This window comes from Nilaparvata lugens, chromosome 10 (genome assembly GCF_014356525.2).
Source record: "Nilaparvata lugens isolate BPH chromosome 10, ASM1435652v1, whole genome shotgun sequence".
Taxonomy (NCBI): Eukaryota; Metazoa; Arthropoda; class Insecta; order Hemiptera; family Delphacidae; genus Nilaparvata; species Nilaparvata lugens.
Genome location: NC_052513.1, coordinates 18,710,313 through 18,734,437, shown reverse-complemented (window position 1 = coordinate 18,734,437; position 24,125 = coordinate 18,710,313). Strand labels below are relative to the sequence as shown.

Below are 24,125 nucleotides of genomic sequence, written 5' to 3'. Positions count from 1 at the left end.
TTTAAATTCAGATGCTGGATGAGGTGTAATCCGGTTTTTGAGAAGAAAAAATTCTATATAAATATTTAGAAAAATGATTGAAACATACCTCTGTCATTAATAGAATTCACTCTAGTTGAATAGCTCAGTTATTACTCCATAGTGCAAAAAGTCAACCAATTTCCACAAAGTAATGTAATTACATGTAATTATTATTACATACAGTAGTTAGTTGCAATGAAAAATTCTTATAATGTGTCCTCTACATGTTTTCTTTGTGGAGATGTTGAGTTACTGCACTATGGAGTAATAACTAAGCTATTCAACTAGAGTGGATTCTAGATTTTAAAGTTGCTAATATTTTTTGGAATTTATGTAGTAGTTGCAGTTTTGGGAAATAAACATTAAATTTATTTATTTATTTCATTTATTACTAGCCATCAGGCTCGCTTCGCTTGCCATATCCTTCTAGCCAGGGAGCTCCGCCCCCTGGACCACCGACTGGATCGTCCAGGAATGAGTTCAGAAGGCTCGATTCGCTCGCATTTTTATCATAAAATGTTAGGACGATCCAGTCGGGGGTCCAGACTAAACGTCTGGCTGAACGGATATGACGAGCGAAGCGAGCCTGACGGTTAGTAATATAATATTACCAGGAATAGCTCTGATTGAAGTAGCAGTGCCCAATCAATTTTTCCGCGATAAATGCATTTCAATCTTCAACTTGGTGCCAACCTAACAAAGTCAACTCAACTTAATGCCAACCTGACAAAATTATTAATTTAGTTACCAGTCAACAACTGTTTCGAAGAGGTATTCTCTCTAGATTATAGTTCTATATCAACATCTGGTATGGACATTTTTCAATTATAATTAAGAGAATAAGAAGAATATACATGCTAAAAGACGAACTTTAAACCCTTGAAAACCACCCTTAGAGTTAAAATATTGCCAAAAGATTTCTTAGTGCGCCTCTAAAGGGCCAACTGAACATACCTACCAAATTTGAACGTTTTTGGTCCGGTAGATTTTTAGTTCTGCGAGTGAGTGAGTGAGTCAGTCAGTCAGTCAGTGAGTGAGTGCCATTTCGCTTTTATATAAAATTTATATAGATTATAGATAACGTCACTGCCTGTCATACAACCAATGCTGAAACATCTATCTATATTGAGAACAGCTTTACCGTGTCAACAACCCTCATATATAACATCATAGCTTCTGATTCAATCAGATACTGACAGTTTAGGATGAATCCCACTATGGATTGGAATCCATTAGTGGCCGACCCTGTATTGAGTGTAATCCATGGATTCTATGCAATTAGGCCTAGCTGATAGTGGATTTGGACTCTTGATGGATTTCGGAAATGGAGTTACGCTGTGGCACAAATGAAATTGAGGGCTGGTCCGAATTTTGGACAGGATTGGTGTAGTACTATTAGTATTCGGTCGGTATAGTGAGTTTCAGTTGGTGTATGGTTGTTCAATTTATTCTATTGATCGCTCATGGTTCTGTAGATATGATTAAAACTCGCTATTAGAACACTTGAATATTGCCTATATGCCCGAATAGGCGAGATGTTACGGATTATGAACTGTGAATTAGTTTAGATTGCTGCACAGAGAGCGTATTTTCCAGTTTTCAGCTATTTCTGTCAAATCTCGTAATCGGACAGAAAAATTTGCTCTCGCCTTTTTTCAGATTATAAGATTCTGGATGAAATGAGATCATTCGGAACTCTCTATCTCCAATGAGTACTGAGTTATGATTTTTCAAAAATGAGTGAAATGTGAAGAAAAAATCAATTTTGATGAATTTTAGATTTTGATCAACAATATCTTCCGGTTGTTACCATTTAGATGTATAATTCAAAATCGCTCTGAGCTTATTTTTGTGCTCTAAAATCTGAGATCAGGTAGAGCGCTCTATCTCATATAGATTTCCAGGTACACCAGACAACATTGCTCAAGTGACTGGACTAACGAGGAGCTCCCGCATTTTGCTTAATATGCTAATTTTATCTGTATCATACTGCTCCTGTACAAATACAGATATAATCAGCACAGCATTAGTCGATGAAAAGCAGAATGCGCGTGTTTGTGACGCATAAGTCTGTACCCACCTTTAGGATAACACAGAATCCACCATCGTGGATATATGACATCTTGAGATCATTCCAATATGAACGCTATGTCAAATCCTAGTACGAAAAAGTGGTCCTATATTGTACAAAGTACGATACTACATGTACCATAGAGAGAAGATGACAGAAGTGGATGTGTACATTAGTGTGTACCAAATTTTACTGCCGAACTCAAGCCGATTACTGTCGACTACTGTCTGATACTGTTTTGGACGGATGAAAGTGTAAGAACGGCACAGTATGAGAGACTACCAGCGTCACATAGCTACTAGGAAAAATAACTAGGACTATCAGCTTGAGTTGACAGTGAAATTTGGAACATAATCGCCCTGTACCATGGGTTACCGTACTATTGGAATTGAGATAACACAAAATACACCTTCCCGATCATTCTGACATCACTCGAATATGAACGCTTTGTCAAAATTTGATATGAATAAGTGTTCCGGTATTCAATTTTCACTTCCCTTGCCCTATTACCATAGGTAAGGAGAGTATTGCTTTCCGAAAAAAATTGGAGTGCGATTCAAGATGGCGACTAGAATGGAGAAAATATTGTAAAAACTGGGTTTTCCGCGATTTTCTCGAAAACGGCTCCAACGATTCTGATCAAATTCATATCTGAAATTGTCATTGATAAGCTCTATCAACCACCACTAGTCTCATATCTGTGAAAATTTCAGGAGCTCTGCCTCATCTATGCAAAGTTTGATTTTAGACTCCCGATTATCAGGCTTCAGATAGAATTTAAACAAAAAATTCCAAGTGCAAAAGATTGATCATGAAAATCTTCACAATTAATGTTCAGTAACATTCTCACCTGAAATTGAAAATAAGCTCGAAATTCGAGAAAATGTGTTTATTCAATTGCAAACTGTTGATTCTATTAAATGATTCACTATGAAGAGATAGCAGACTTCGTGTGTCTCCAGCGTTATTGTCCTGTCACCAGCTGGCTCAGATATTTGAATAGTAGACTTGAGATGCACGGGAACACTAGCATTAGGTGATCAATTTTCATAACGGCAAGGAAAGTTGTGTGAGTGCGCCACACCAGATTTTATATGATTGTACAATGTAGGGTACTGTAGATACCAAGCTGTCAAAACAAATAATTGTAAGATGAATAATGATTTTTGAATAGATAATGATTGATTGATGATGAATTACCTGTTGGCGCCCGTGTCATTCCATCAGTACAGGCGCAAGGTGTCTGTTCCTCATGATAGGGGCATTGGTAGACGCACGATTTACCATCAGACTCCAAGCATTCTGTAACAAAAACATTGGTTCTGAATTTTTCAACATCTCAATGACATCATAGCGGAAATAATCAGTTTACTCTATGCTCAAGATTTATGATAATAATTAAACTGTACTTTCATGCCCCTGATAATACTTTAGGCTCAACTCACACTGACGCGACTCAGGTCGAGACGTATCACCACGTCTCAACCACTATACTAATCAACTTGAGATTTTGCTAATCAACTCTTGAATTTTTCCAGGATGGTCATTTAAAATACTTCAAGAATGCTAATGTATGTTTCCACACTTACATCAGCAAACATTATTATTGTCATGAACTTGTAAGTAATTCCTATTGGCTTATTAATCTCACCAACAGCTGATTCTCTGTCAGTTATTAGGGTTCGGGATCTTGGCCGAAAATAAGGCCCAACTCACACTTACGCGACTCAGGTCAAGAAGAGACTCGACTCTGGTCGAGTGCATATGTTTTTTGCATATGGTGACACTCAGACCAGTCGATTTTAGTTTCCGCGACGTCACCATTTGAAAGCACATGCTCTCGACCAGAGTCGAGTCTCTTCTCCACCTGAGTCGCGGAGGTGTGAGTTGAGCCTTAGTGGCATGGAAAATCCAATGAATACTGAAAATTGAATACAATAATGGAAGATGATGGTTATTGTACTTCAAGATCATGTAAATTATTGAATTCTGTAGAAAAATTCGGAGAAATATTCCAATTATAGTATGGAAACAAATCTCATTGACTCGATAAGCTAGCTACTCACACATCGATCACATGAATTCTATCAGATTGAACAGAACATGACAAACATCATCTGTTTGAAATCTTCTGTTTCATCTAATAGAATTCATAAGTAAGTAAAAAGCTTTGTTCCTACGAAAGAAAATCCATTGTGTGTGTAGCTATCCTAACATTCAAAGTCGTTCATGCTCGACTCTCATTGGTCGGCTGCTCAAGTGTTGAAAGTAGGAGTGGCTAGTTTCGTGCTCTCGTCCAATCACAGAGCTCCACTGCTCAACAGGATGACTCCTTCATTCTGATTGCGTTACACCTTTCAGTCTGCTGGCGCTAGATGGTCTTGGGTTCGAATCCAGTCGGTTTTGTCGTTTGATCATCAAATCACCCTCTCACTTTTCATTTAATTACTAACTCAGGAGCTGAGAACTCATGTGGGATCATCCGAAATAGAAAAATCACATCGATCATTCAATCCTTTAATCTTTATTCAGTTATACAATAAGTACATTATCAAAATGATAGGGAGAGGAAAAATAAGGTAACCTCGTGCTATTCCTCTCCCAAATTTAGATAACACATAGTCCGAAATAGGTTAAGTCTTGTAGTTGTTCACTTCACAAAATTTTCAGTCCTCAACTATTTTCACGAAATAGATTTTCAAATTTAGATGCTTCAAAACATAAAAGAAATATTCCACATTATTATTAAATGTGAATTAAGTTATCATTTTTACATAACCTATTATGATTCATTTTATTTCAAACTAGCAGGATACCCGTGATCCACAAGAGTCTATTTTCAAACTTGAAGTATTAAAATCTTGAATATTTGTGAATAGGCCTATAACCATCCTCGGTTAATTAAGAATCTATATGCAAGATTTCAAGTTAGTTAGTCCAGTAGTTCAGACGTGATGATGCGTCAAACATAATTTTCCTATCCCGTACGTGTATTATAAATTATAACCCAGTTCTTTCCTCTATTATAGTAGCCTACAGATGGATATCAGAATGTTGGAGTAATGCTTTGCAATTACGTTTCCATGTCTCGTTATACAATAGCTCGGTTATAGTTATGTTTTAATTCACATCACTATTTTCCAGGTTGATCTGTCAACTTGGAATTAATTTGTAACCAGTCTTGTTAAATTGCTCAACATGATTGAACAGTGGAATATTTCCATGTAGGAAATATATTTATTTCATTAGTAGAATTGATGGTGATGTTGTGAAATCTCTCCATAATAAGAAAACAAAGATATTGTCAAATTTCACTGAAAATTTTCAGTGAAATTTGACAATATCTTTGTTTTCTTATTATATTTATTTCGAAAATATTCCTTAAATTACTGGAATAACCGCCGACCTCTGATGCACCAATTATCATTTCTTTTTTTACCTTTCACAACGTCATCACATTTATCTTATTCAGTGATGCTAGGGAAAAATAAACATAAATTTTCTCTCCATGGTAACGAATTATACTTAAAATACTTCTCTTGGTGGATCTAGATTTCCAGTTCTAATCACAACACTCTATTATTGTGACATTCACAAAATTGTGAGAATTTTGCACCATTGTGATTGAGATACAATTTTCGGTGTTTATTTTGGTCCTGGCAAAGATAAAATCTCTACTGTGGTGGACTAAAAATCTCGTATTATAACAATGATTGCAGACCTCTGAGGTCTCTCGCTGTTTTATGAGTTGTTCATGAAATAATGTTGATTCATCAACATCGTTATAACAAAAATAAACTTCAAATTATAACGGTGCAACTTTTCTCATTATTGACATATTAATGAAATTCATTAATAAACAATCAACTACATTCTTCATCGAATGTGTTGGATATACCAGCAATATAAATAAATGAATAATTTTATTTCCATCATAAAATTCACTTGACATTCATTTCAAGTTTTGGAAATTATATGATCACTTTTCGAAAACTTCACCTCATTACTCACATGTAATGAGTGGCCGTAGCCGAGTGGATCAGATACTGGCTTTGTGATTCAGAGGCCCGGGTTCAAATCCCGGCCCGGGCAAGATATTTATCTCGGGCCACTCCCGTGTTTCGGATGGACACGTTAAGTCGTCGGTCCCGGCTACCAAAAAGTAGTCGTTAGGTCATGTCAGAGGCCCTGAAATTAATCAGTTGCGACCTGAAAACTCTGACACCAGACCTCAGCCAGCCAGGTCACTCGATATTATTATTATTGTTAGTAATGTATTCAATTGTAATTACTAAATTGTTAAGACATAGATTTTTTATTTTTTTTTTGAGTTCAGTTCATCACTTTACAGTCATTTTAGAGCACGACGTCTGTAGCATCCTGTGAGCTTTAATCACTATTCCTAACAAGCCAAGATAACCAGCAAAAAGCAAAAAATCAAATATAACAAGACAACATACATGAGTAGATCTCTGTACAGTACAATGATATACAAACATACAATTAACAAAAAAACATACAATTAACAAAAAAACAAAGCAGCAAACAAAAACAATACCCAAATACAGCATTGATCATCAAATCTTCAGAAATATAATACGTTCTTAAGATTTATTTAAATTGTTCAACATCATTACCGAAATTGGACTGACTGAAACACAGGGTCATAGAATTGAGTTGAAGCAGTACTATAAAAATTAATAGAAATTATAAGGAATTCTGATCAAGTGTCGCCTTCGATCCCACTCGGTATTATCTCACACTGCTGTCCCCTTTGTCAGATGGTAGCGAGTTGGATTGGTGTCGATACCATAATATTGTCTTGTACAATATTTAGAACCCTTATTGAGCATCTATAATTGTGGAGTCATGCAGAGCAGCTGTAGGAATTGCGGATTGATAAAACGGCAGCAGTTTGCAGCGATTGATAGCAGAATTTTACTTTCCTTGCCCTATTACCATAGGTAAGGGAAGTATTGCTTTCCGGAAAAAATTAAGGTACCCCAATTTCTAAATTTATATACGTTTCAAGGTCCCCTGAGTTCAAAAAAGTGGTTTTTGGGAATTGGTCTGTATGTGTGTGTGTGTGTGTGTGTGTGTGTGTGTGTGTGTGTGGTGTGTGTGTGTGTGTGTGTGTGTGTGTGTGTGTGTGTGTTGTGTGTGTGTGTGTGTGTGTGTGTGTGTGTGTGTGTGTGTGTATGAGTGTATGTGCGTCTGTGTACACGATAGCTCATCTCCCAATTAACGGAATGACTTGAAATTTGGAACTCAAAGTCCTTACTATAAAAGGATTCGATACGAACAATTCCGATCAAATGCAATTCAAGATGGCGGCTAAAATGAAGAAAATGTTGTCAAAAACAGGGGTTTTTGCGATTTTCTCAAAAACGGCTTCAACGATTTTGATTAAATTCATACATAGAATAGTCATTGATAAGCTCTATCAATTGACTCAAGTCCCATATCTGTAAAAATTTCAAGAGCTCCTCCCCATCTATGCAAAGTTTGATTTTAGATTCCCAATTATCAGGCTTCAGATACAATAAAAACAAAGAACCTCAAGTGGAAAAGATTGATCATGAAAATTTCTACAATTAATGTTCAGTAACATTTCAACCTAAAATTGAAAATAAGCTCGAAATTCGAGAAAATGTTATTATCCAATTGCAAACTGTTGGCAACTTATGATTCTATTAAATGATTCACTATGAAGAGATAGCAGACCTCGTATGTCTCCAGCGTTATTGTCCTGTCACCAGCTGGCTCAGATCTTTGTTTATAAGTAGACATGAGATGCGCGTGAACACTAGCGTCTGGTGATTAATTTTCATAACGGCAAGGAAAGTTGTGTGAGTGCGCCACACCAGATTCTTATATAAGCTGCTTGAAGAGCTGGTAAGAAAATTGTGGTATTTTTATTTCAGCAGGAGTAAACGTAAAAATTCATTAATCTCATTTGCTCTACCGACTACTGCCAGCGGGGCATATGTAACCCCAAAAAAGACGTTAGAAAATTTAGAAGCTGTGTTCAATGATGGCAAACTGATATAGAACTGTTGTGTGGCTTATCACTCTCTCTCGCCTTTTCAGTCTTTATAATTTATTCTCCTGTATGAAATAGTATATTTCGCACCTAGGGCAGAAAATGAGATTTTTCCGGCTCGAAATCGGTTTTCAAGTCCGAGGCCGTAGGCCGAGAACTAGAAAAGATTGAGAGCCGGAAAAACATTTTTGTCCATGGTGCGAACGATATTTTTCGCCACACTACAGGTATTGCTGACAAAATAAATAAAGAATACTCGTTAAGTTATCGTACCTATCTCTTGATTTTAGTGGTAGAAGATTTGCAGTCAGGATTCCAGATTCTTTGAAAATTTCACTCGGAATATCACGGGCGTCGTCATCTTCAAGCATTTTTGAAAATTCGGAATGCGCTAAACAACAATTGAATAAAAATGGTTGCGAAGCGAATGCTGAATTAGTTTGATTAGAGATTCGAACTGGAATCATGGCGACTTCAGCTGATGAAGAAAGTGGACACTCGCCCGATCTAGCGGATGACTTATTAACTACGGACTCCCATTCTAGTGGCTAGAAAGAGTACGTTTTCCGGTCTAGGCCGGAGAGAAAGCCTTTTCCGACGTCAGACGAGAGTCGTCTGCAAACAAGGTATTTCAGATCTACGTAGGGACTGGAAAACAGCTGCTTTCTGTGCAGTGTGGCGAAAAATTCTTTAATCACATGTGCTCTATCGTCTACTGCCAGTGGGGCATATGTAACCCCAAAAAAGACGTTAGAAAATTTAGAATGATGGCAAACTGATATAGAATTGTTGTGTGGCTTATCACTCTCTGTCGCCTTTTCAGTCTTTATAATTTATTCTTCTGTATGGAAAAGAATTTATTTCCTTTTTTGTCCTTCAATACCACTTTTATCACTCTCACCCTTATCTACTTACTTTCTCACGTTCTCTCACGATTTTGTCTCTATTTTCCTTTTCTACATTTCGTCTCCATTTCTGTCTTTGTCTCTAGTCTTTCTATCGTACTTTCCCCTTGAGGAACAGGCCCCACTCCTCTCTGCGTGTATTCAACTTTTTCACTTCTCTCTCTCTCGCATTGTAACTTTCTCATTCTCAGACTCCCTCCCCCTATACCCAACACTCTCTCTATCATTGTCTCTCTCTCTCCCTATGGAGGTTCAGGGTTGTGTGGCAGAGAGGACCAGAAGTCCTAACTCCGCCCTAATAAAGACAAATAATCAATCAATCAATCACTTCCTTCTTATCCCTCTCACTCACACTTCCTATCTCACACCTCACTCCCACTCATCACTCTCTCCCTTTATCACCCTCGCTTACTCTCTCACTCTCTCTCTCTCTGACTTACTTTCTATATATCTTCCTTTTCCTCTTTCATTCTCTCTCTATCAAACTCTCCTGTTCCCTCACTCTCACCAGGTCGGCTTCACAGCAGATTCCATTTGAAGTTTGCATAAATGATGGAGAGCTGAGATGATGATGATGATGATGATGATGATGTTGTCGGTGGTAGCTAAACCACATATACAGCCCAACTCTGGTGGGATGTTGTAACAAAGTGGAGAGAAACTTGGTGAGGAAGAGGTTGATGAATGAAGAGAAAGAGAAGAAGGAAGTGTAGAATAAGAAGAAGATGAAGGAGAAAAAGAATAATTAGAAGGTGAAAGAGGAGCGAAGGGAACTGGAAGAGAACAGAGAAACCAGTTAGAAGAAAATAGATTGCACGAATGAGGAAGAGGAGGAGACAGGTAGGGAGGGAGGAATAGAAGAAGAAGGAGGGGTAGAGAGAGAAGAATGAGGAGGTGGAGAAAAGACAAAAAGTGAACGATTGAAGAAGAAGAAGAACGGAAAATACAAGGTGAGGATGGAGGGGGAAGAGGAGATTGAGCAGAAAGATAAAAAGGTGTAGTGAAGAAAGAAGAAGAGAAAGAGGGATGGGAGTGAGAGAAAGGAAGTGATAAGTTAGTACAAGAAGAGTGATGAGAAGATGAGGATAGCGAACGATGGTAAGGTGGAGGGGGAAGGAGAATGAGGAAAACAAGAAGATGGAGAAGGAAAGGGATGACGAGAGGGAGAAGAGAAAAGAGGAAGAGAACGAGGAAGAGGAGAAGAAGGAGAAGAAGAGGCAGGAGAAAGTGGAGGGAGAGAAAATGAAGATAAAAGGAGGAAGAGGAGGAAGAGGATGATCTCTCTGAAGACGAGGGATTAGTTTAGAATAGAATATAGAAGGAGGAAAAAGAGAAGGAGAGGAAGGAGAAGAAGAATAAGAAGAAGAGAAAGAATCAGAAGAAGATGAAGAGAATGATGAAAGAAGAAGAGAGCCGAGAGAGACGAGGGTCTCTAGGATATTATGACGTAGGTAGCAGAGTTCCCAAGTGTTATAAGTGAAGTAGCTGATGTTATAACATCCACATACATGGCCACATGCATTTCCTTTCTGAATTTTACATTCTACCCCTTCCTTCTTCCCGATATTCTCTCTTCCTCTTCTTTCTCTTCCTTATACACTATCCAATTCTCTGTCTCCCTCATACTCTCTCAAGACTAGTGGCTTAGGTCCATTTCCGGTGTGCATTATCTATAGTGAGGTCCACGTTATAATGGCAGTATTCGATTAACATTGGTGTTGCTATCCTTGTCTATCATTTGACAATACAGATAGCGCTATCCTCCCCTATAGTGAGGTCCATGTTATAATGGCAGTGGAGAAAGATAGGAGAACAACGTTGCCGATCCTCAGTCTTGTCAATCCTTCTATAGACGGTAGCTGATACAGGTTTATTGATGAAATATCAACTGTTCATTCTCGTTTAAAATAATCAAATGAATTTTATCAAGCAATAGTATAATTAATTCCAAAAACATTGGTCTCACCCTGAAGATACATTTTCAGAGTAGAGTGTGTCCCTCAAGCCTGTTAATTTTCCAACTTGTGTGGGAGTTTCTCGGTTCTCAGTTCTAACCCAGGGGGTTTTCTAGCTTTTCTTTCAGACCTTCTGGTTTTCCCAGGCTTCCGGGGAGCGATTTCCAGTATATGCACTTCCTAGTTACTCTGATGTATTCACATACGAATGAATTTACAATCTTCAGTGAGGTCCACGTTATACTGGCAGTGAAGAAAGATAGGGGAGCAGCGTTGTCAATTCCCTTACTTGCTACTGCCTTCTTTGGAGGAAAACTGATACCTGTGGATCTGATTCAATATTAACTGTCCATTCTTGCCTGATATATAGTCATGAATTATATTTTTCCTACAGTTACGTTGAAAAGTGGCCATTGCTGCACTGATTACAGAACGCAAAGAATCACTCTTCCGCTCTAGTGCGGGAAAAATTTTTCTGCACTCCAGATTTGCAACATGGCAACGCAAAATACTTAGTAGGTTATATGGAGCAACAGTGCAGCAAAATCAAAATGAAGTTGGTAACAGTGACTGGGCTGCTATAGTGAGCAGAGGTGCAACGAAGCACAACGAGCAAATTATTAAGTATATATTATAACCAAGGACAACATTTTTATTCAATTTGACAATAAATTAAGGTTTTTATCAATAATAAAATCACACAGAAAAACATTTGATGGATTTCAGGCAATTTTACCCATAATTACCCACTTTTCATATTCAATGGTAACTGTAGGAAAAACTTAATGTGAAATACGTGCGCAAAGTTCCTCTGCTGCACTCAAGAAACCATTCCGCCCTCGCCTACGGCTCGGGCGTAAACGTTTCTTTCGGTGCAGCAAACTGTCACTTTGCGCACTAGTTGCACAAATAACTATTATTCATTGGAGAAAATAGATTTTCAACTATTGAATGATGAATTCTCATAATTCAGATCCGGATTCGTTTATTCATGTGTTTAACAAAACAAAATTTAACTTACCAATGTAAATACCAATAGCAGTAAAATAACAAGATGATAACTAACAGTAGAATAATCGAGATGACTATAATCAATTATTTTGCTTGTGAAACGATCTGGAAACGTTTCGGAGCTAGAAACGGACTCTTGTCCAGGTCCTGATAATATTAATAATAGAGCTCTAAAGCAGATAGCAGATCTAATAGCTGAACCCCTCTCTTACATTGTAAATAAATGTTTTGAAACAGCTGTATTTCCTGATTCATTCAAAATAGCAAACATTAAACCGATTCTTAAAAAAGGTGATAAAAATAATCCAGGTAACTATAGACCAATAAGCTTAATTAGCAACCTTGCCAAAATATTTGAAAAATTATTTAAAAAACGAATAATGAAGTTCATACGAAAAAATAACATCATTAATGAAAACCAATATGGTTTCCAACCTAATAAAAGTACTGAGGATGCGCTAGTGTATTTTGTAAACAATGTAACAGATATGTTAAATTCCAAGAAAAAACCACTTGCAGTCTTCATGGATTTATCTAAGGCTTTCGATACCATACCACATGATAAAATTTGCAACAAATTGGAGAAGTATGGTTTCAGAGGTCATTCATTAAAGTTTATAAGAAGTTACTTGGAAGATAGATTCCAAATTTTAACAATAAATAACAATAAAAATATAGAGAAACTGTCATCTTACGGCCTGCCCCAGGGAACTGTTCTTTCACCAATATTTTTCATTCTTTATGTAAATGATTCGCTGAATATTAAGCTAAAGAATGGGAGAATTTCATCTTTTGCTGATGATTCAGTGATTATATTTTCAGAAAATAATTGGAATGATACTTTCATTGTTGCAGAGCAAGATATGAAAATTGTGAAGAACTGGATGGACTCTAATGCTTTGAGTTCAAATGTAGAAAAAACCAATTACATATCTTTTTCAGCAAATAGAGAGGGTAAACCTAACAATCAATATAAGTTGAAAATCCATTCAAACTGTTCTTCAATAAATCAACCAAACATTAATAGATGTTCCTGCCCTGTTATTAATAGGAAATCAAACCTCAAATATCTTGGTATATGGATCGATGAGTGTCTCAAATGGGACATCCATGTTAACTTCCTATGTAAGAGACTAAAATACCTATCTTATAAATTTATAAATTGAAAAATGTGCTATCTTTCTCAGAATGCAAACAGGTATATACGGCACTAGTAGAATCCCTAATGCGATATGGTTTAATAGTTTGGGGTGGGACTTTCGATACCCATATTAAAAACCTTTTTCTAATAAAAAAATTCATCATAAAGACAATTTTAAAGAAACCTAGAACTTATGATAGTAAGATTTTGTTCAGTGAATTTGATGTTAAAACTATACGACAGTTATATCTTAGTGCATAACAATTACAGTTTCAAATATGAGCATAATTTCCCTCTAGCCGATGACATAAATTATAATCTTAGACCTTATACAATAAGAAAATATGAAATATATAACACCAACTCAGCTCTTCTTAGAAGGCAACTTTACTACATTAGCAGTAAATTCATAAAATACTAGAAAGTGAATTTCCACTTAATAATTTCCGAAATAATAAACACAGAAAAAGAGCCATAGAGGCATGGCTAAACTTGAATTATTTCCAATCGTTGACTTTTATACAATAGTCAACTTATATTATAAATTATATTTTCGAACACTTCATACGCTAGATTCAAGTTATATATTACATCCCTGATTAAGCTGATTTACGACTCACACTGGCGCACAAGGAATCTTCCTTTTGCCGGTGTTTTTGCCTCACCTACTGTACTTATGCATGTGATCATAAATTGAATCTTCATTTTAAAACTATTTTTGTAATGTGAAGGATATCATTTCGTTATTATATCCAATTAAATAAATGTATGTATCTTGATTAAGTGCAGTAGATATACTTATATTTTTTTTGTAAAGCTTTTTTGTATTTTGTTTTTGGCAAATAAATTCATTCAGAATAGGATAGTGCTATCCAACGTTAGTAGACAGAAGGCTGATCACTCACAGGTGTAAGATTCAAAGTGGTGGGGGGAACGCCAGCGTGACGTCACGTGTAGTAAAAATGTGATAGAGTAACCATACTGAGCATACAGTTTATTCACTGTATCTTCAGATAAATTGGATTGTTCAGGTTCATTAACACAGGAAATTTGCACCAACGTACAGGAGGGTACTTTATTCCGCCTCGTTCAAGAAAGGAAAAATTCAGGAGATTCTTTCTATATGTCGCTCCTCGTATTTTCAACCTTTTGCCTAGTGAAATAAAGGATGCATTACGCTTGAATAGATTCAGACACTCGACCAAGAGTTGGCTATTGGAGAGGAATGAAGTGGAAACATTGTTTCAATAAAATTTATCTCAGTAATTTAGTAATTTTATTATGTATGTATTTCTTTCTTTCTTTAAATAAATGTATGGCATTTCAACACACTCAAATTACCAGATTGCATTATTTAAGCTCAAGAGTTCAATTCAGCTAAATGTATTTCTTATATTTCATAGCTTTATCTAATTTCAGTTTTATTTGGCATTCTCTCTCATTATTGTTCAGATTTCAACTTGATAGTTTCTAGTACTGAATCTGATCATATTTACTATTCATATTGAAGGCATTATATTTATAGTTTATATTTACGTTATATTTACGCTATATTTACGTTATATTACGCTATACGTATATTTACGCTATTCATGCAGAGCTCTGCTGTTTTATTTTTGTTCAATTCTTATATTTGTTTAACACTGTAACCATACTATTCAAGAGAATAAAAAATGCATATGGAACATGAACGACCCCACACTGTAGTAACTCAGGGGTTGTTTAAAGCAATATTTTTCCGCAATATTTTCAGTTATACATTGTAATATATTGTAATTAAATGTATTTTTTGGAAGAATAAATTTCAATTTCAATTTCAATGTTGGCCTAAGACAAGGTTGTCCGCTCTCTCCAACATTGTTCAATGTGTATGCTGATGATCTGTGTAGACTAGAAGTTGGAAGCAAACGATACAAGGAGGCATCCAGATATCTCCTACAATGAGTCTCAGTTCACTGTGGTTCGCTGATGACCACGTAATGTTGCAATAAACTAAGGATGATCTGCAGAGAGCATTATACCATCTGAATCTCCTCAGTGCTGAGTATGGCATGAAGATCTCATTCAGCAAAACGAAGGTGATGGCTTTTCCGGGAAAATATCCATTGAGATCTAAAATAGTCCTCGATAATGAAGTCCTGGAACAAGTATCACACTTCAAGTATTTGGGTTGTGATATAATCTTTGAAATGGACCAAGACTTGAGTGTAAAATTGAATAGATTCCAATCCATTTGTGGAACAATAAAAAGGACTTTGAGAAACAGAGCCAAGAGAGACAAAACTCAAATTCTATAAGGTTATGGCTATTACAAAGCTCTCATCTTGGATACCTAGGAAGAAAGAATGGGGTAGGTTACAGGCTGCCGAAATGAGGTTTCTAAGAGCAGTAAAAGGGTGCACAAGGGAAGATAGGCTTCATCATGTTGATATAAGAAGCGAGCTCAACATAATCTCCATATGGCAGAAGCTTGAAGAAAATCGGCAAAACTAGGAAGAGCATGTTGAAAGGATTGAGAGCGACAGGATTCCCAGTGCAGTGATGTTGTATAACCCGGTTGGGAGGAGAAGTGTGGGCAGACCCCGTAAAAGATGGATGTGATGGTGAGTTTGGAGTCGGAACAGGCAAATTACCTAATCCTTGTAGGAAGACGACGACGACGATCTTCAAATACATCGTCGTTTAATCCCCTCAAGATTGACCTAGAACTTAAAAATTCTCCATACTTATAGCGAATGAATCACCGATTCTAATGATGTTGTTAAATATTTCAAGTTCATTCAACTTGTATTTATAGAATGAAGTTGAAAGTTTTTCAAGAATCTAAAAACGTGACAAAAAAAAGTTAATAAGCTGGAAAAGCGTTAGTAGACAACGTTATACTATTATAATTTCAGATTAACCCATCAAAAATCTTGACAAATCAATACATGAATAAGAAGGGTCCAACAGGCCTACTCCAAAACTGTGCCCTTCCGAATTTTGATAGTAGTAATAATAATAATAATAATCAATTATTTCTTCACATTTCATACAAATAGAGTTGAGCCAACAAATATAGTAAAAAATAAACTCTCTACATAACGATATACAATAAACAACAATATTACACAATTTTGATGGTAAAGGTTACAATATTTCAAACAAGATCACATATCATTTGTCTTATTTCTAATGCTTTAACCACATAGATGAAAACTCTGTTTATTTTTTCCTCCGTCAGATTTGACAGTAATACCATTAACCTGTCCTCATTATTCACTATATTTCGACAATATATATCCAGAAATTGAATTCTACATCCTCTATACATGGGGCAGCGCAACAAAAAATGTTCTAGAGTTTCTAATTCCCCGTAATTACAAATAGGGCAGTTTCTAGTAGAGTTAATCCAAACTCCTCTATTCTTAAACAGGTATACTCCCTTGTCTGATGCTAGTCGCAGTTGGGTAAGAATTCTAGTTTTTGCAAATGGTATATTCATCCTGAGCTGCTCTCCTAGATTTAAAAGAGGATTTATTTCTCTATAAAGAGGACAGGTTGCTGAATCTAACGCCAATCTTTGATCTTCGAGGAATAGATACTATTTTGATAGTAGTAAGCCAATGTCTAAAAGGTAGGTTATGTTGCTTCACTTTCGATGAACTCCCGAGTCCAGAAATATACAAAACAAAATTCAGAATTTAATTAGATCGAAAACCGAAAAGAATAAAAATATTGCATCAAACTGTGAAGTGTAAAGTTTTCAGAACTTGAAAACATTGAATTATTTAGAAATTTAGAAAACAAAACTGAACTCACTACAAAAGATGACGAATATCTCTTTTGTTTCAGATGACTCCGTTCAACAGAATGGAGTCTCTTTTGAGTCTGACGATATCAGCCAATGAGAGCGTATTGTGGGCGTGGACTAGTACCAGGCACTGAAGTGTACTGGCTCGTGATTGGTCGACAGAGTGTGACGTTCTAAGTCACTCAGCTGACATTGAAATAGGATTTATTCAATGAAATTGGAGATTGACGTTCTTCTTCTTCTTCTTCTTCTTCTTCTTCTTCTTCTTTTTCTTCTTCTTCTCCATCTTCTTCTCCTTCTTCTTCTCCCTCTTCTCCTCCCTCTTCTTCTTCTTTCTTCTTCTTCTTTCTTCTTCCTCTTCTTCTTTCTTCTTCCTCTTCTTCTTTCTTCTTCCTCTTCTTCTTCTTCTTCTTCTTTTTCTTCTCATTCTTCGCCTTCCTCCTTCCGAAGAATAGACATTGATATGTCCAAAGCTCCGCCAATTTATGTAGATGCATAACAATATGATTATTATCTATAGTTATTATATTACAATTGCTTTTTCATATCATATACAGTTCAATAATTATTTTCTTAGTCCATATTATGTAAATTCATCTATAATTTTGCTGTATTGTAAGCTATTGTATATAAGTGTATAAGCCAGTATATAGTGTAATCTACATAAATAAAGTACTCAATCAATCAATCAATCCTCTCCTTCACCCTCTTATCCTCCCTAATATATAGATTCTCAATTCACCGAGGATGACTATAGGCCTATCTTGAATTCTTCAAGATTCCAGTAGGTAAAGTTTTCTTTTCGTTAAGTTTTGAATTGGATCCTTGCGGAGCACGGGCTACCTGCTAATCCTTATCATTTGTCCGAACAAGAACTGCATTTCATGAATTGTTTGAAAAATATGAATCGATGGAATAGGCTGATATGGAAGGAAATGTAATGTATTCCCTGGAAACTCTATGCATATAATAAGTAGCGGAAACTTTATGCATAAGATAAGTCATACACATTGGCCCATATGAATAAAACCAGAGCAAATGCTCATGAGCAAGAGTATGGAGCATAAGATTCTGCTCATGAGCAAAAGGTAGAAGCAAAAGCATTTGCTCATTTTTATATGAATAAGCTTTACCTTATACTCTTACCTTATGCTCCTGAACTCTGGAGCAAATGCTCACGTATTTTAAAGATTTTTCATCAGCTGATTCGCTTTTGTAGCCTTACTTTGTTTTTATAGCTCACGGAAGCGCTAAATATGCAAGTAGGGTGCACCGCTTGTGTTTGCGTCGGTCTGCTGTTTTCTATTTATGAATAGAGTTTTAGGTTAGTTGAGTTTAGAATTTTGAAATAATAGCATGAAAAAATGTCATCTCTATAATAATCTTCAGCATATTCTTATAATATCAATAACTTCTTATAATCGCCTACACTCTCATCTTCTCAAATGCCTATTTCCTATCTTGTGATGGCTATCTTTATAACAGGTATCTTTTGTATTTATTCTTTTGTAGGGATAATGGTGATATATATCATGGTTGAATCTAAAAAGAGTTTTATAGTTCTCAACTATTTGTTGTGATCGTATCTGGTATATTTTCCTCTTCCTCATACGGATTAGTTGAACCATTTTACTATGAGCAAAAGGTGATAAGCTACTCTAGACTAGACTCACCTTTTTTGAAGCATTTGCTTCAAAAGTTGAGCAAATGCTCTAGTTTATTCATACAATTTTGAGCAGAAGCTTTTACTTTTGAGCAAATGCTCAAACTATTTTTTTGATGAGCATGAGCAAAAGGTTTTGCTCACGTTTATTCATAGAAAATGAAGCAAATGCTCCATATTTTAGAAGTATAAGCAAATGCTCAACTTTATTCATATGGCCCATTATCCTAATAGAAGACAAACTAAATCAATCCATATGGAAGTTATTTCCCTCCAACGTTGACTCTGTCTACTAACTTTGATTTTCCTCTTCATACTCCAAACCTGCACAGTTACAAGGCATTGCTATCTTCCACTGTATAATTCAAATTAGAGGAAGTTCAATGTTGTCACAGGTAAACTGCTGGGAACTCTTTATAATGTTTCACCCTGAGGATAAATTATTTCAACGCAAATAAAACAACGCGTTCCAAGAAAACGAAACATCATAACAGCTACCAAACATCTAAATGTTTGAGCAGTAATGAATTCCTTGGAGGCCCTGCTTCTCAAATTTTTAGAAAAAATAGACCCTTTTCTGGATTAGATATTTTAACTTATATGGAGTTAACTTATAAAGTTCTAATTTCCTCACCTATGCACAAACCTTTTATTCAACTCATATATTCAAATTATAATTGACCGAGCGAAGTGAGGTCTAAGATTCAAGTCGACGGTTTGGCATTTCTCTTGATGTTTGAATGTTTATATGTTGCGCATTCAAAGCGAAACGCGGTAACAGATTTTCATGAAATTTGACAGCTATGTTCCTTTTTCAATTGTGCGTCGACGTATATACAAGGTTTTTGGAAATTTTGCATCTCAAGAATGATAAAGGAAAAAGAGAGCCTCCTTCATATGCCAATATTACAGTGAGAATCAGACTATAGAATTATTCATCATAAATCAGCTGACAAGTGATTACACAGATGTGTGGAGAAGCCTATCTATTGCTGTATTTCCATAAGGTCTATAGTTTCAATCAGGTACTTGTGGATGAGAATACTGCGTGAGGTCTACTGTTCACAGAACTACTAGTATTTTTTATTGTGGAAAATTGATTTCCATCAGATGGAAAGATTATCACGGAACTGAATGAAGTATATCGTATGGAATACAAATTCAAATGTGAACTGAGTTTGTTACATTTCAAACAGGTGACATCAGATACTTGTGGATGAGGAAACTGCGTGAGGTCTACTGTTCACAGAACTACAAGTATAGAGTTAACTTATGAAGCTCTCATTTTCCAAACCAATACACAAACCGTCGCAAACCTTTTCATACATAATTTTCATCAAAAACTATTATTCTTTCCCGAGTTCTATGTATGGATATTTGGAATAAGAAACAAAACCCACTCTATAGTGATTTCCATGTTATAATGGCAGTGTTTGATAACCAATGGTACTGCTATCCTTGTATATCATTCAACAAAGCGGATAAAGCTATCTCTTTCTCGATTTGCTCTAATCCCTTTCTAGATCTGATAGTCTCTTAACAATTCAAACTCGAATTCAAAGAGTTCTTTATCCCTCATAAAAAACGAAACAATTTGGTTTACAATCTGCTGTCAGTTCTACATACTCTTACAAGAACTCATACATAAGAATAATATTTTTGTATAATAAAACACTCAAACAAAATAGTAGAAATTAAAAAAAATAGAAAGTGATCCTCAAAAAGTCTTAATCCTAGTTCTGTTCATGATTGAGATTCATAGCACATCAGGATTGAATTCATCAGGTACCGGTAAGAGTCATGAACCGACAGTGCTTTTTATTCAGGAATGATCTTCACTCAACTACTGCATCCTTGTCTATCACTCAACAAAGCGGAAAGCGCTATCTCTTTCTCGCTTCGCTCTGTTGCCGGATCGTCTTCTAACAAAGTGGAATCACTAATTAATTGACAAAATATTTCTTGAAATATCAAACTTGATTATGAAAATTAACTAAGAAATTATTGAAAAATATGATTCCTTGCTTAATAAAATATAATTGATTATTTTAAACGAGAATGAACAGTTAATATTACATCAATACACCTGTATCAGCTACCGTCCATAGAAGGCATTGACAAGACAGTGGATCAGCAACGTTTTTCTCCTACCTTTCTCCACTGCCATTATAACGTGGACCTCACTATAGTACTGCAGTTCTCTCTACCTTCTACCCGAAACCATCTATCATTTGGGACATCCATTGTTTCCTCTTAAAATAAGCAACTGAAAGCACCGTCAGTTGATGAGTGAATATACCGCTAAGTGTAGTTCAAACACTTGCCACTACCAAACTTGTGAATCAAGAGTCTTTCCAATGTTGTTGTTTATTCAGTGAGGAAGAGAGAGAGAGAGTGTGTGTGAGGAAGAAAGAGAGAGTGAATGAGAAAGAGACAAAGATAAAGAGTAAGAGCAAATAAGAAGAGAAGATAGGATGTTTCGATGGAATTAGAAAGAGAAGGAGAAGAGAAAAATTAGAGAGAAAGGAGTCGAACTTGTGCATCAAGTATTTCTGAAATTGTTGTCATTCAAAGAGAAAGAGGGATCGAAAGAGGGAGTGAAATAGAGATAGTGTGAAAAAGGAAGAAGAAAAACTTGTGCATCAAAAGTCTCTCTAAAATTGTTGTCATTCAAAGAGGGAAAGAGAAAGGGTGAGAGAGAGAGAGTTTGAGAGGGGAACAGACAGAGAGAAAGAGAAAGAGCAAATAAGGATAGGGTGTTTCAAAGAAATTAGAAAGAGAAGGAGAAGAGGAAAATAAGAGAGGAAGGAGAAAAACTTGTGCATCAAGAGTCTTTCTGAGATTGTTTCCATTCAAAGAACAAGAGAGATTTGATTGATTGCTTGAGTACTTTATTTATGTTGATTACAATATATACTTGCTTATACACTTATATACAATAGCTTACAATACAGCAAAATTAGAGATGAATTTACATAATATAGACTAAGAAAATAATTATTGAACTGAATATGATATGAAGAAGCAATTTGTAATATAATAACTATAGATAATAATCATATTGTTATGCATCTACATAAATTGGCGGAGCTTTGGACATATCAATTTCCATTCTTCGGAAAGAATATTAAAAATATCCTCCCCACTAACTCTCTACAAGAGACAGAGAGTGAGAGAGAGAGAGAGAAACACAGAGAGTGTAATAGAGACACAGCAAATTGGAAGATTAATATGATTAGGCGAAGGATGTGGGAAGAAAAGAGATAGGATAGAAAAATGATTTTTGCAAGAATAGAATGTCGAAAAGCAGGAGTTGAAGAATTAAGAATATAAGGACCAAGGGAGAAAGAATGAGGGTGAGCAGGAGGAGGAAGTGAGGAGGAGAATGAGCTGGATGAGGAGGGATAGGAGAAGAAAGAAAAAAAAAGAAAAATGATAGAATAAGAAAGTAGAAGAAGACGAAAAAAGGGGAAGAAGATGGAGGAAGAAGAAGAAGAAGAAAAAAAGAAGAATAAGATGATGGTGGAGTAAAGGAAGAGGAAGAGGAAAGGGTGAGTGAGGAGATGAGGATGAGTAGGATGAGGAGAAGGTTGAGTAAGAGGAGGAGGAGGGGAAAGAGAAGAAGGAGAAGAAGAAGGTGGGAAAAGATTAATGAAGACGCGTCGCGATCGTTTCACTTGGAAAATCTTCTTCAGACATTTTGGAAAATCTTAAGATGCGAAGCGCCGTGTCATCCTCATCATCCTGTATTCGGATTCACTACAATCAGTCAGCAATCCTCATAAAATACCATTAATGCTCCCCATTTAACCAGAGCTGAAAGTTGGCAGTATATCTTTCTTTAGCAAAAAAACTGACGAAAAACGTACGCTACTGGAAAAATGAATTCAGGGACACGACAGATATGATAGCGATGATGTTCAAGGGATATATTTATATTTATGTTGTTGTCATCATCATTATCATTTTCTCTCATCTCGATCACCCTTTCCTCTTGCTCACCCTCTTCTTGTCCTTCTTCTTCTTCTTGTTCTTGTTCTTCTTCTTTTTCTTGTTCTTGTTCTTCTTCTTCTTCTTCTTCTTCTTCTTCTTCTTCTTCTTCTTCTTCTTCTTCTCCTCCTTCTTCTTCTTCTTCTCTTCTTCTTCTTCTTCTTCTTCTTCTTCTTCTTCTTCTTCTACTACTACTACTACTACTAATTCTTCTTCTCCCACTTCTTCTACTACTTCTACTACTTCTACTACTTCAACTTCTTCTACTTCTTCTTTCTCTCCTCCTCCCTCCTCTATTTCCTCTACCAATCCATTCTTCTCCTTCTTCTCTTTATTTCTCTCCTACATATCCTTCCAATCATAGGTACAGTTTCATTTCAAACACTATGTGTTGGTTGTACAAAAACCGGTTAAATATTTTCACCGTGATCATTTCCACGAGAACCAATCAGATAAACGGTCTTTAAAAACCGTTTTTTCTGATGGTTGTTGTGAAGTAAATCACGGTAAAATTTAACCGGCATTCGTGCAACCGGCACTATAATTTTTACTGTTCCTATAATCCCAGAACTATCTACTTGGGTCATCAATGGACTAGATGAAGTTTTATAGTTTCTCATAATGTAAGATTTATGGTGAAATGAGAATGAATGATTAGTCTCTGATACTAGTTTTAATGACAATCAACATGCGAAATTCAAACACTGGATTTCAAAACAGGCTTCAACTCTTATCCCTGAGAAGAAGAGAATAACAATAATTTAGTTCTGATCATCATTATTGAATAATAATTTAGTTCTGATCATTATTATTAAACTATAATTTAGTTCTGATCATTATTATTGAACAATAATTTAGTTCTGATCATTAGAATAGATCGATAGAAATATATTTATTGAGCAACAAAATATGAAAACATCACAATACATGATTTTTTTTTTTTACATAATATATTTTTTGACATGACCAGTTGGTCGTCTGCCAAGTTGAGTTATTTTATTATAGATTTTTATTCGTTTTTTGGATTTGAAATAGAAAACATAAACAATATACATGCAAGAATTTTACTACTACAGTATTGAGTAGAGAAGCGATCACGTATTATATTCTCTATTAGATTTTCCTGTATGCCCATGCACTTTAAACAAATCCTATCAGTGCCTCCAATCACTACCATTCAAAAATTCAAAGACCTTATCCTCTGATATAACTCTATTACCCAAATGTGCGTTCTGATCATTATTATTAAACTATAATTTAGTTCTGATCATTTTATTAAAAACTATAATTTAGTTCTGATCATTATTATGAACAATAATTTAGTTCTGATCATTAGAATAGAATAGAATAGAAATTATTATTGAGCAACAAAATATGAAAAACATCACAATACATGATTTTTTTTTACATAATATATATTTTTTGACATGACCAGTTGGTCGTCTGCCAAGTTGAGTTATTTTATTATAGATTTTTATTCGTTTTTTTGGATTTGAAATAGAAAACATAAACAATATACATGCAAGAAATTT

At 35.6% G+C, this 24,125-nt stretch overlaps 1 protein-coding gene across 1 annotated transcript in view; it reads right to left on the bottom strand.

Annotated features, from left to right (window-relative positions):
* The window catches only part of LOC111062656, a 406,489-nt gene that overhangs the window by 217,822 nt on the left and 164,542 nt on the right, over positions 1-24,125 (bottom strand). The window contains exon 5 of the mRNA XM_039436644.1: positions 3,293-3,394. Coding sequence (XP_039292578.1) covers positions 3,293-3,394 — 102 coding nt within the window. The remainder of the gene's footprint in view (positions 1-3,292; positions 3,395-24,125) is intronic.